The sequence below is a fragment of the Anguilla anguilla genome, chromosome 3 (assembly GCF_013347855.1).
Source record: "Anguilla anguilla isolate fAngAng1 chromosome 3, fAngAng1.pri, whole genome shotgun sequence".
NCBI classification, from domain to species: Eukaryota; Metazoa; Chordata; class Actinopteri; order Anguilliformes; family Anguillidae; genus Anguilla; species Anguilla anguilla.
In genome coordinates, this window is record NC_049203.1 from 36,140,365 (window position 1) to 36,154,389 (window position 14,025).

The following is a 14,025-nucleotide window of genomic DNA, read 5'->3' on the forward strand; positions in this document are numbered from 1 at the left end:
TTCTGCATATGTTTGTAAATGCTCAAGTACGAACCAGCCAAACAACAGAAAATTGTCCTGGTACATCTGAGCAATTTAAAGCCTGTTTCTGATATGACTTTATAGGAGTGACAACATTTTGCATGAACCAAATGTATTTATCCAGTCCTTTTGTTTTGTTTCAACCCTTAAATTGTCCAATTGCTTGACTAAAAAACAAAATGTGTATATCATGACAGAAATGACAAACACATTAAGGAGGATTAGAGATATGTACACATTATATTATGACATGTAACTTCTGTAACTACTAAGGTACACACTTCATATTCAAAAAGTCATTTCTCAGAGCTATTGCCACACATGCAATGCTTAGTTGTGAAATACAAACCATTACAATAATGTTGGCTTTCATATACGTTGGGTAACTTGCTTGATAGTTTTCTTTCCTTGGAAGATTCTGGCAGCTTGATTGACAGCAACAGATGGGCAAACATAGTGGCCTTGCGGGGGTGGGCCAATGGCCAATCAGGTGTCACAGCTATTTTAGAAGCTGCATGCCTTATCTAGAGTGGGTGGCAAGTGATTGGCAGAGCAACAACATCCCTGTCTTCAAAGTTTTCTGCTGACCATATACAACTTGAGGAAACTGCAAACATGCAAATGAAGGAGGCCCCCCAATGTCACCCAGAGTGAGAAACCCCAGCTGTCCTGGAGGGTTACCAACTCCATAGCAGTGGCCTTCATCTCATGGGGACAGTGAAAATGAGGATTTGCAGCTGAGGAAGTATTGTTTTCTTTCGGATTCTTGGGAATAAACTAAAAATGTCTTCTCTTCAATCCAAAGCACGGGTGATTGGCCTGCTGCGGCCACTCAGGGATGTTACCGTTACTGCGGGGGAGACCGCCACCTTTGACTGCGAACTCTCCTATGAAGGGATTCAAGTGGAATGGTTCCTTGGGAGCACAAAGCTGGAGCCAAGTGACAGAGTAAGTTTTTTTTTATTACCATCATTACAGCATTTATAATCAAAACACTCAAAGTAAAGGAATTAACTAATAGGAACCCTCTGAACAATATAGGCTGCTTGTAATATAAGCTGCAAATGCTAATTGTTGGTTTGTTTACTTTACTCCACCTTTATTGATTATAAATGGGCCTTCTGTACTTTCCTGATTATATCACATCTTTGTATTCCTGAGAGAAACACTGATGTTCCCCACTTCTGCAGGCCGCTCTGGATAAGAGCTTTTACTTAATGATTGTTATGTAATGTAATGCTTGACAAGGTCATTAAAATTCTCACATATTAGTACCTAATTTCATAACCAGGTTTTTAATTTTGGAATTTCTCATAATGCAATGTTGAAGAATCACCTGCGCAATTTATTCCGTTTACACAATATAATAATCACACTTTCACAGCTCATTCTTAATAGTCTTTGATATGCTTCCTGCATGCCAATTTCACCTTAATGGCTTCTGCATATAAGGATGTGGGAATTCCATTTGAGCACTTGATCCGCATTTTGAGATAACACAGGGGGCTGTTCTGCCCTGCTAGCGTTCCTCTGGTTATTTTTAACTGCTTCAAGTGTTTGTGTCTAAGAGCAAAGGCTAGCAGAGCAGTTTGAATTCAAATTGCATATTATCAAACATTTTCAATATGTACCAGGTTTTTTGTATTAATTTTCCTACTCATGAATTTCAATGTATTTTTGTGATTGGCTTGGTCTTATTGGCTTGCTGTATTTAGTGAAGTTTAATGTATATTTGTTGTAAAATTTTAATTGATAATTGTCTTGTTAGGGCCTTTGTAGAGGAGGAAATGCAATTTTAGGTAGTTTATTGCAATTGCTGTTTATCAATGCTTTACATTTATGTTTTCCCATATGGTATTTGTGCACTCAATATAGAAGCATACAGTTATGTATGTTTATATCTGTGTATGTATATATGTGTATATATATATATATATATATGTATATATATATATATATATACATACATACACACACACACATTCACCAGCCAGTTCATTAGGTACTTGCTAGTACCGGGTGTGGGCTTCTGCTGCTATAGCCCATCTGCTTCAAGGTTCGACGTGTTGTGTGTTCAGAGATGCTGTTCTGCATACCTCGGTTAGAACGAGTGGTTATTTGAGTTACTGTTGCCTTTCTATCAGCTCGAGCCAGTCTGGCCATTCTCCTCTGACGTCTGCCATCAACAAGGCATTTTTGCCCAGAGTACTGCCGCTCACTGGATATTTTCTCTTTTCCGGACCATTCTCTGTAAACCCTAGAGATGGTTGTGCGTGAAAATCCCAGGAGTTTTTGAAATACTCAAACCAGCCCATCTGGCACCAGTAACCATGACACGTTCAGAGTCTCTTAAATCACCTTTCTTCCCCATTCTAATGCTTGGTATATATATATATTAGGGCTGTCAAATTAACGCATTATTTTGATTAATTAATTCATGATTTAATTCATTATAAAGTGACGCGTTCGAAAAATAACGCAAATTAACGCATATAATATTATTTAATGTTTATGTTAATTAATTGATGTACCGATGTTACTGTAAGTTGCTGCGTGTTGAATAACACTACCTATATTGCCAAATAACCCAACCGTCGCATTTTGTCGTACTGTATGGGGTTCAGACACTCTGACAAACCGGCCCTTCAGCTGGAGCGGTCGGTGTGGCTCTGAGCCTCTGAGAGCAGCGCTAATTTCTAAACGACAAGAGTTAGTTGCGCATGTAAATAGTATGTTAAACAAGCATGAAACCGTGCAGACCCACGGCGCACCTGTACAAAACTATATAGCTAGCTAGCTATGGCATGTCCTCACATCTGTAACGGTATTTGTTGTCCTCCGTGTGTCCATACATCTGTATAGGTGGTACGCGCTAAGTAGGTTAACTAAAGTAGGCGAAACACTAACATGTTAGGGTTAGCTGAAGTAACGTTAGGCAATAAAGCTGTGCTTAAAGATCTCGTGCCATTCGAAGTGGTGATTTTGGGAGATGCTCCTGCGCGCCATGGGGAAAGGACTGTTATGGCCGCATTGGTGCTTAAGTGATAAGCTTATGTTAAATAATTTTTTTCTTTTTAAACTGGCCACATTTTAGGCTAAGTGATAGGCTTATGTTCAATGATAAAAAGACATATATTTGGAAAAATGATTGGAAATAAAACATTTTATTGATTTCTAATGCCCCCTTTTGATATTTCTATTCAATGCTTTACTCATGTGCCACAATAATGTAATGTTTTTGAGTTGAAATATCTTCATTTGGGGGCTTTTCCAAGCAAATATTGATATATGTGATTGGGCGACATAGCTCAGGAGGTAAGAGCAGTTGTCTGGCAGTCGGAGGGTTGCCAGTTCAATCCCCGCCCTGGGGGTGTCGAAGTGTCCCTGAGCAACACACCTAACCCCTAACTGCTCTGGTGAATGAGAGGCAACAATTGTAAAGCGCTTTGGATAAAAGCGCTATATAAATGCAGTCCATTTACCAATTCGAGTAATTAATCAGCATATCATGTAATTAATTTGATTTTAAATTTTAATCGATTGACAGCTCGAATATATATATATAGATTCTTAGCACTTATTTTTATACACATTGGTGCATGTAGGAATTTCAGCACTTTTTATACACAGCCCCCATTTCAGAGCACCATAATGTTGGGGACATAAAAGTCATGTAAATGAAAGTAGTCATGTTTAGTAAATTGTTGCATATACTTTGCATGCAATGACTGCTTGAAGTCTGTGATCTATAGACATTACCAGGTGTTCAGTATCTTCTCTGCAGCTGTGTGCAGCTCTTGAGTTTTTTGGGGGCAAGTTGTCTTAGATTTTCTCTTCAGCTTATGAAATGCATGTTCAGTTGGATTCAAGAATTTTCCAGTTTTTGGCTTTGAAATACTCATTTGCTGCATTATCAGTATGTTTGAGATCATTGTCTTGCTGTAGGGTGAAGCACCATCCAATGAGTTTGGAGGCATTTGGCTGAACAGATAAGATGTTTCTGTACATGTCAGAATTAGTTATTTTGTTGATATCAGCAGTTACATCATCAATGAAGACAAGTGAGCCAGTAGCTGTAGCACTCATGCACGCACAAACCATAACACCCCCACTACCATGGGGGGTGTGTTTTCCTTCTTGGGAAGTTCCTTTTGGCTCCCACATTTTTCTTTTGTCATCACTCCAGGGTTTCCACCAGTGTATTGCGAGCTAAATTGACCCCCCGCCGGGCCTAAGCATCGGGGATTATTATTTTCTTTTTTTGTTAACGTATTTTTAAGATGTTTTCTAAACTACAGTTACAGTGGGGCCGCGTGGTTGGAAAGCTCACCAGCGACATCTGTTGGTTAAAACGTGAACGCACTATAGGAAAACAGCAGGTCTGTTCTTTACCCTCATTGTGCATAGAGTGACGTTCAACACTTGATGCTTCCAACTATCACAAGCTAGCAAGGCACCATTTCTTTAGTAGGCTAACTAACCTCGTTACAAACTGTGTTATCACTTCATCTCGTCGGTAAGTACATTCTTTTTATATTAACTTAAGCAGTGTGTAGGTAATGTTAAACTAGTAGCATGAATGTAACGTTCGATACATTGTAACATTACATGATGTATTAATCGCCATCTAAATAACGACTTCGCTTGTTTATTAATAACGTTAGCTTGGTGACATTGATGTGCATGACAACGTGGTCATTTAGCTAACTTAGCTAGCTAGCCAAACAGTCAGTAACACAGATACATAGATATTTTGTTGTTGTTGAAATGTGCCCAGCATTGGGTGTACATTGTTGTAAGATTTAGTAGCCAATAAGTAGGCAGTGTTGTGCATATCCCGCTCTTACCGCTCGTTTCCAGCCCAAACCACTGCAAAGAGAGAACTTTTTTTTTGTCAGTGACATTTACTTCTGACATCTACGACAGCAATCGCAAACACAACATTTATTTTTGTATAGCTATTTCCATGGATAAAATCGCATTTATTATTATTATTTATTGGTAAAAACATTTACTTCGTATCCAGGGAGATAGCCAACTACTTGCACGTTACATGACATGTGTAGCCATTTCGTAATACGATCGCATTTCAGGCTAGAAAATAACCCGTTAATCCAGAGAAATTGCTGAGTCGTCCTAGAATCTTTATCGCAACAGAATGTATCAAGGCTGGCAGCCCGCATCAAATTTGTTGTGACAGCTGCCTTCCAAAACAAACACCTGAGAGAGGCCGCCTACGTGCATGCCTCCCCCAAGGCATTACGTCATTGTTTTGCAATGCGCAGCTGTCGTAAAAACATGCTAGCTTCGATAAGCGGAATCAATAAGCTCGAATAGGACAACTTGGAACCGGTTCGCGATTCCCATCCCTATTTAAATGTGCCCACCATTCCAAGGCTTGTTGTAAGAGTAGCCAATCAGGACTTGAATACAAGTTTTTTGTGGAGTGCAAAAAACTTTGATATTATTTATTTTAATTTATTTTGTTGTTGTTGAAATGCACCCAGCATTCCAAGGCTGTAAGAATCGGTAGCCAATCAGGACTTTTTTCAAGTTTTTTGTAGAGTGCAAAAACTTTGATATTATTTATTTTAATTTAATTTAATTTCTTTAACAACTTTTGTTGTTGTTGAAAACACAGCATTCCAAGTCTGTACATTGTTGTCAGATTCTTTGTAAGACTATGCTATGCTGTAAATAGTTGTTGATTTTTTAAAATGTGTGTTCAATAAATGACTTATTTATAACAACATTCACATTACGTAGTTATATTTTCAAATCTTCAGTCAGCTTTTAGCACTGACTTAATGTACGGTCCAATGGAATCTGTGTTATAGCTTTTTTAAATTCTCAATTCCACGATTCCGTCCGTGATTCTGTTATCACAGAAACTATAGGGCCCTACCTTAATGCTGCCATTAGTCTGTCGCAGACCCGTGCTGGGCCCTCATCAAAAAAGACACTTGGCCGCCGGCCCGCGCCGGGCCGCCGGCCCCCATCAAAAGATACTTGCCACCGGGCCTAACAACTTTTCTGGGGGAAACCCTGCACTCTAATACAAGAGAATCTTGGTCTCATCTGTCCACAAGACCTTTTTCAGAACCGTGTGGGCTCTTTTAGGTACTTTACACACTGTATGCTGGCCATCCTGCTTTTGAGGCTAAATAGTGGTTTGTATTTTGCAATGTAGTTCTGTTCATGAGATCTTCTTTGGAGAGTAGTCAGTGACACATCCATGCCTGCCTCCTGAAGTGTTTCTGATCTGTCAGACAGGTGTTTTGGGGTTTTTTTCTTCATTATGGTGAGAATTCTTAGGTCATCAACTGTAGACGTATTCCTTAGCCTATCGTGCCCTATGCGATTACTGAGCTCATCAGTGATCTCTTCCTCCTTAATAATATTCCAAACAGTTGATTTTGGTAAGCTTAAGGTTTGGCCGTTGTCTCTGACTGTTTTTTCGTGTGTCTCAACCTCATAATGGCTTCCTTGACTTTCTTTGGCATAAACTCTGGTCCTCATGTTGAAAAATGCCAATTATAGACTACAATGGCAATGACAAGCCTAGAATCAAGACTAGATACTGAAAAGTTCTCTTTGGCCTGGACTAAGGAAGAAATGGAACACACCTGTATAATCAGAACAACTGGAAAAGCAATTTGTCCCAAACATTATGGTGCCCTGAAATGGGTGGTGACTGTAAAAAGTGTTGTAATTTCTACATGGTGAAACCAAAATGTATAAAAATACTCTTTCATAAAATGCTGAGAATCTGCACTTTAAGCACATGCAAATTCATTGCAAATCTAAAATGATGGAGTACAGAGCCTAATCGAGAAAAAAATAGGTGTCTGTCCCCAACATTATGGAGCTCACTATAAATACTGCATACGGTGCTGATATGTCATATTGTGTATGTTATATATTCAAGCACTGGCTAGCTATGTTTTGTCTTGTACATCAATAAGCACATAGAGTGGTTGATGAACTTTGTAAAATTCTTTAATGATTTTAACCATTGATTTTATTTGCACAGGTTGTCACTCGTGCAGAAGGCAGAGTTCACACACTGACTCTGAGAGATGTCAAAATGTCAGAGGCTGGAGAAGTCAAACTGACAGCCAAAGACTTCATCACCCAGGCTAAGCTCATTGTGAATGGTAAGGGGCATTTGCTGTAAAACACAAAACAAAATTTGAAACAAAATTTTACCGTAATCTACAGATATTCTTGAGAATATTTATACTATAATCAATCATCTTGCCTAGCCATAATTATTCGTTTAAAATGAATAGTCTGGGTGAAACTAATATGGGTAGGATATTTCTATAATATGGTGTAATTGAAATGTCAAGATTGGCACCCGTCAGTTAGTCTATTGTTCAATTTTAATCAACACAGTCAGTACGTGATAGTATCAGTATGGCTACAATTAAATCATCTGGTACATATAACAGAAGAATACACTTGTAGCATGAGCAATAATAGTTTTTGTCCTAATTATCTTGCTACCGTATTTGAGTAATTCATTCTGTATGTTACAGACATGTATAAGTAGCCAATGGGAATGTAATAATAATTTTTCTTTGATGGTCTGACTGTGCAGAACCACCAGTTGAGTTCACCAAACCTCTGGAGGATCAAACTGTTGAGGAGGAGGCCACTGCCACCCTGGAGTGTGAAGTCTCCAGAGAAAATGCTGAAGTTAAGTGGTTCAGGGATGGACAGGAAATCCGTAAAACTAAGAAGTATGACATTGTTGCTGATGGCCGAAAGAGAAGACTCATTATTCATGACTGTACACTTGACGATTCAAAGACCTATACCTGTGATGCAAAAAATTTCAAAACTTCTGCCTTCCTCACTGTTGAGCGTAAGTTGAGATATACTTGTAAACAAATAATATGTTTGATATAACTGAAAGATTTTTTTAAATACTAAAAATGTGTGCTTGGATTGGCAGCTCCACATGTTGAGTTCACAAAGCCGCTCCATGATGTTGAGGTTAAAGAGAAAGAATCTGCCAAATTTGAGTGTGAAGTTTCTCGTGAAAGTGCAAAGGTATGTAACTGGACATGGAAAAAAAACATACAGTATGTAATGCATTTGCATCCCCATGTAAAATACAACTAATTTTTTTTAAATTAATGCGAACAGGTTCGCTGGTTCAAAGATGGCAGTGAAATCAGAAAGAGCAAGAAGTATGAAATCATTGCTAAGGGTGTCCAGCGTATTCTTATAATCCACAAGTCAGTCTTTGATGATGAAGCGGAATATGAATGTGATGCAAGGACCTCCAAAACCTCTGGCATGCTTACTGTCATTGGTGAGTTCCCTCATTACTACTCACTGTGCTGATGCCTTTTTCCATACAGCATATCCATCAATACTAACAATAGAACATCATAACAAAATCTGAAATACAATATTCTAAACTGATAGATACATTTATAGAATAACATATATAATAATATTAATCAACTACGGAGATGCTTAGTTAAATTTACTTTCAAAATATGCATTTCCTGTATCAGTGGAAAGACTATTCTTCAGGTATTTTGCATACTATATGAGCAACAGCACTCTAAAACAGCAGTGCAAATTATAATGTTTTGTCCTTGCAGAGGAAGAGGCTGTATTTACAAAGAACCTGTCCAATGTTGAGGGCACTGAAACTGACAGCATTAAGATGATCTGCGAGGTGTCAAAACCCAGTGCAGATGTCCTGTGGTACAAAGGTGACCAGGAGCTGCCTGAAGGTGGCAGATACGAACAACGTGTGGATGGCAAAAAGAGGATACTTATCATCCAGGACCTTCGAATGGATGACAGAGGAGAGTATAACTGCCGACTGCCCACCTCAAGAACTTCAGCAACACTGAAGATTAATGGTAAGATCATTAATAAATGTATTGATCAGAGAAGCTTTGCCCTACAACAGAGGTTCTCAAACTCATTCCTGGGGGCTTCCGGTGTATGCTGGTTTTCCTTGAAACCACAATAGCAATTCCAGGACTTTACAAAGCTGTTAATTTTTCTCAATTAGAAGCTTTTCATGTTTTCAGGGATTATTTGCCCTCTAAATCCACATTATATCAGAAATAGTTATGCATGCCATGAAGAATAAAAGTTCCATATTCATATTGTGCTTTATACAGCAGCTTGGCTGAATACTCAGTTCTGATTGGCTGGGAGGTGTGCATTATTTTTTCATATATGCCCAGGTATGATGTAATGCCAGCAAAAGTTGTATCACCATTCAAAATTAATGCGCATCAATAGTCTGATTCGATAAAACAAACCTGGACAAATGCTGAAACAGAGCATAGTACTCGCGAATGTGCTAGCCCTACCATTCTTACTCATATCTGTGCTAACTGAGCTCCTTTAATAGTAAAGCAAAGAATGAAAATATAACTGAGTAATACATTATCAAAACCAAAATTATGAAATATTTGAACTAATGCATACAAAGTAAAGGCAGCAGAATGATTTTAACACCAAAATAACCACATCTTCCTGCTAAACATTATTGTCTAGTCTTCCATGGGAGTGGGATTAACCTACAAATGTGCGCACTTGCTCAGGGCTTTACTGTGCTTGAAATCTTTCCTGACTACCTTGCACAACTGAACTGGAAGTGGGAAGGAATTAATATGGACTACAGTTGAAAATGAGCCAGCTGGCTAAATCTGGTGCATTTACAGAAATGTTGGCTAATGCATTGTGCTTGTTAAATAAACTTCATAAATAATAAATAATAAAATAGAATTTAACATCTACAACTTGATTATGAGATTCGGAGATTTGACATGTAAATGTGATGAATGAAAGACGTTACATATCACCAGACAGACATTGCAAACAAAGCTGCACACTTCCTCATTTACAACAAACTTCAAACAAATAACTAGACAAACATATCAGGTTATTTGACAAAGTAGGGGAACATAGCCTAATATATGGGCACAGTAACAAGTGAATACATGGGAGTGTGGATTACTGTTTGTTTTAACCGTGTTAAACAGATTTTGTAATGTTGGCTTTAAGTGTCATGTCATAGTATTAGTATGTTAAAGGGAATAATTATGAAAAAACTAATGTGTGTGTTCAACAACCTTAATTAAGAAAAAGATTGACTAACAAAACCAGCACTGGGGTCCCCCAGGACAAAGTTTGAGAACCACTGTTCTATAATATTGTGCAATTTGCATATGTTGTACTATTTCATAATTCATACAGGCTGTTTTTAAATATGCAAAGCATTAAAAGTAAACAAAGTAAGATTCTGTATTAGTGAAGTCAGTCAACTGTTTTTATTTTTTTCATTTTTGTTTTCACTTTCAGAATTAGCAGCTGAGTTTATTTCGAGACCGCAAAGCCAGGAAGTTGTTGAAGGTGAAAAGGCAGAATTTGTCTGCTCAGTCTCCAAGGACACGTATGAAGTCAAATGGCTTAGGGGGGACAAGGAGATTGAAGCAGGAGACAAGTATGACATCATCTCTGATGGCAAGAGAAGAGTACTTGTTGTCAAGGACTGTATGCTGAAGGATGAAGGAGGATATGTTGCCCTCATTGGCTCCACTAGGGCTTCTGCAGATCTTCTTGTGATTGGTAGGTACTTTAGAAATCTGATCTGTTGTGTATTTACTACATATTTATGATTATAATCATTCAAGTGTAATGAAAATAATATAGGTATGGTTGTAGTCTCAAAAATGAGCAAAAAAGTTCATTTAAAGAGCAGTAGAAAAAAGAAGGAGAAATGTCTTTAAAATGCTGTTTTTTAAAAGCATGTTCTGTATCAGCAAACACATGTATAGCACAGTGTACTCTGGGAGTAGAAGTTCCTACGAATGAGCCATTGAAATGTAATTTCCTTTTCAATAGAAAAACTCAGGATTATCATACCTATCAAAGACACTCAAGCAATTGAAGGACAAGAGATAGTCTTCAATTGTGAGGCGAATACTGAAGAAGCCAAAGCCAAGTGGTTGAGAAATGATGAGACAATATTTGAGAGTGCCAAGTTCATTATGGTCCAGAAGGACAATGTATACTCCCTGAGGATAAAAGACACTCAGGTGTCAGATGATGCCAACTACACAATTGCGTTGACAAATCAGCGTGGTGAACAAGCCAAGAGCTCTGCCAAACTGACTGTAAAAGGTAAGTACAAAGCCATTGACATTCACTCAATATCCTTGGTGAAAGATTTTTTTATGAGTGTATTCTGACTAATTTACATGTAATCTGGCCTCACAGAGGAAGATTTTAGGATTATTGAGCCTCTTGAAGATTGTGAGACTCAGGAGAAGAGAACCATTAGTTTCTCTTGCAAGGTGAACAGACTCAATGCAACAGTGAAATGGATGAAGGGAGGCCAAGAACTTACTTTCAACAAGCGCATCCTTTATAAAGTTGACAAGCACAAGCACATACTGACCATCAAAGACTGCAGCCTTAATGATGAAGGCGAGTACACTGCCATGGCTGGCTCCGACAAGTCCACAGCTGAGCTGATCATTAGTGAGGCGCCCACCGATTTCTTAATGGAGCTGCAGGACCAGACTATCACTGAATTTGAGGATGCAGAGTTTGAGTGCGAGATCTCTAAAGAAAAGGCTGAGGTCAAATGGTACAAAGATGGCCGCGAGATTAGAGAAGGACCAAGGTATGCATTTTCTGTTAACATATATAGATTTGATAATATCCATAATTCTGGATGTATTCTGTTCCCATTAAGGCAGTAATGTATAGGGATTTTGTTTTTTAGTAGACTATCTAATTGTTTTCTTTATTTTACAAGATATCGCTTTGAAAAAGATGGGAAGACCTGCAGACTCCACATCAAGGAATGCAGACCCGATGATGAATGTGAATATGCCTGTGGTGTGGATGAGAGGCGATCAAGGGCCAGGCTCTTCGTAGAAGGCATGGATTTTCTTTTATAATATGCTTACAATTTCAGTACTGCTTTTGTGGATCTCTCATTATGTATTCTTATGTTCATATTTCCTCCCCAGAAATACCTGTAGAGATTATAAGACCCCACAGAGATGTATTTGAGCCCCCTGGTTCAGATATTGTATTTGAAGTTGAGCTGAACAAAGACCGAGTTCAAGTAAAATGGCTGAGGAACAACATGATGATTGTCCAGGGTGACAAGTACCAGATGATGAGTGAGGGCAAGGTTCACCGTCTCCAGGTGTGTGAGATCAGGCCTCGTGACCAGGGCGAGTATAGAATCATTGCCAAGGACAAAGATGCCAAAGCCAAGCTAGAACTTGCAGGTATGATAAAGTTCAATTTTCTGAAGCTTTTTGCCCTTTGTATCAAATTTCAATCTAAAATGTGTAAACAAAATAATGTTTTACGGCAGCTGTTCCTACAATCAAGACTATGGATCAGAACCTGGAGACTGATGTTGGAAAGCCCATTGTTATGATGGTTCCCTATGATGCTTATCCTCAAGCTGAGGCTGAATGGTTTTTCAATGGCATTAGCCTGCCAAAGCAGAACTTCGACACATCCTCTGACAGAACTGACTACAGGCTAAAGGACCCAAAGAAGTCTGACCAAGGCCGATACAAGATTGTCATCAAGAACAAACATGGAAAAGGAGAGGCATCCATCAACCTGGATGTTATTGGTAAGATGTCAAAATGAAAACTGAACCGCAGTTTACCCTGATTGCACTGATTAGATTAAACTCTGAAATGCTCTGAACTTGTGAATTTTAAGACAAATCAATTTTAAGAATTAACCTTTACTGACTGGAATGTTCACTTTATCATTTCATATTTTTGATAGTAATCTCTCAGTTTAAGTTGTGAATCATGTTTTAATATATTAACCAATAATGCGACTAGGATCCAGTTAGACTCAATCATTTTTTATGTCTGCTTTCTGAATCTGTCTGGATATTTTTCTGTGAATCCTCTATCTTTGGCCTCTTTTGCTTGCTTTGATCTTGATATCTGGCCCTTCTTTGATTTTCCATCAATAGTGCAAAACATGCCCCGTGAGCAAAGACAAGCTCCTTTGACTAAATGTGATTGTATTTCTAGATTTGTAATCAATGGAAAATGTGACTTGTTTAATTTTATTGCTCTCCAAAGCTCTACAGGCTTTGTTAAAGGAGTCTAAAGGGGGTATTGGATTGAGGATTTGTAATTCATAACAGGGTTTAACAAAGTGAACTACAATAGATTTTTCAGATTGGGTTCTGACATTTGAACTTGGGAACTTGGGAAACAGATTGCCAGGTCATGCAGTAGAGGCAGAGACCCTTTGGGTGTTGATGCTTTATATAGTGCTGGATATTCTAGTTTTTGGTTCAGTGGTGATCCCAGATAGGCTGAAAAGGATGTTCTTGTCCTCCCGTAGGCCTCTTTCATACCATGTTTGACTTTTCAGTCCATAACTCGTGGTTCTAATATATTAAAATATAATTTCACAGGTTTGATTACCCCATTGACATGTTTGTGTACATCCCAGTTGAAATATTGTTTAATGAAAAACAATACTCAACATGTTGAGAACAATGTTTTACTGCTTGGAAGATATACTGCATTGCTCAATTTCATTAATATAAAATTACAAGTAAATGTCTGACTTTTCAGCTTTATTTTTTTCTGTTGCCTATTTAATTTAATACATTTTACAATTTAATGTAGGCTTTATTTTATCATGAAAACTTTCTGCAAAAATTACTTCTGGGTGTATTTGATCATCACAGATATTAGTGAGCTGTGAATTTATTGTATTGTATTGTCAATCCAGATGGAAATAGTCACTGGTTGAAACATGCATTATCAGCATGAATGTAAATATATCAGTCCTAAGTCATATAATTACATGTAAATTTCACTATAATTTTGTTTCTTGTTTTGATATTAAATCATAAAATTCTGCAAATATACGGTGCTCAGTTATTATAATTTTCCATTCCTCTTATTATATATCACCAATCATTGTTCATTATACAATAAAGTATTAAAAAAG

The 14,025-nt window shown here is 37.9% G+C and overlaps 1 protein-coding gene across 1 annotated transcript in view; it reads left to right on the forward strand.

Moving 5' to 3' along the window:
- The window catches only part of LOC118222800 (titin-like), a 210,973-nt gene that overhangs the window by 109,585 nt on the left and 87,363 nt on the right, over window positions 1-14,025 (forward strand). Inside the window, 12 exon segments of the mRNA XM_035408657.1 lie at window positions 827-969; window positions 7,055-7,178; window positions 7,625-7,891; window positions 7,982-8,079; window positions 8,176-8,344; window positions 8,643-8,909; window positions 10,366-10,632; window positions 10,909-11,187; window positions 11,284-11,692; window positions 11,828-11,952; window positions 12,045-12,311; window positions 12,401-12,670. Coding sequence (XP_035264548.1) covers window positions 827-969; window positions 7,055-7,178; window positions 7,625-7,891; window positions 7,982-8,079; window positions 8,176-8,344; window positions 8,643-8,909; window positions 10,366-10,632; window positions 10,909-11,187; window positions 11,284-11,692; window positions 11,828-11,952; window positions 12,045-12,311; window positions 12,401-12,670 — 2,685 coding nt within the window.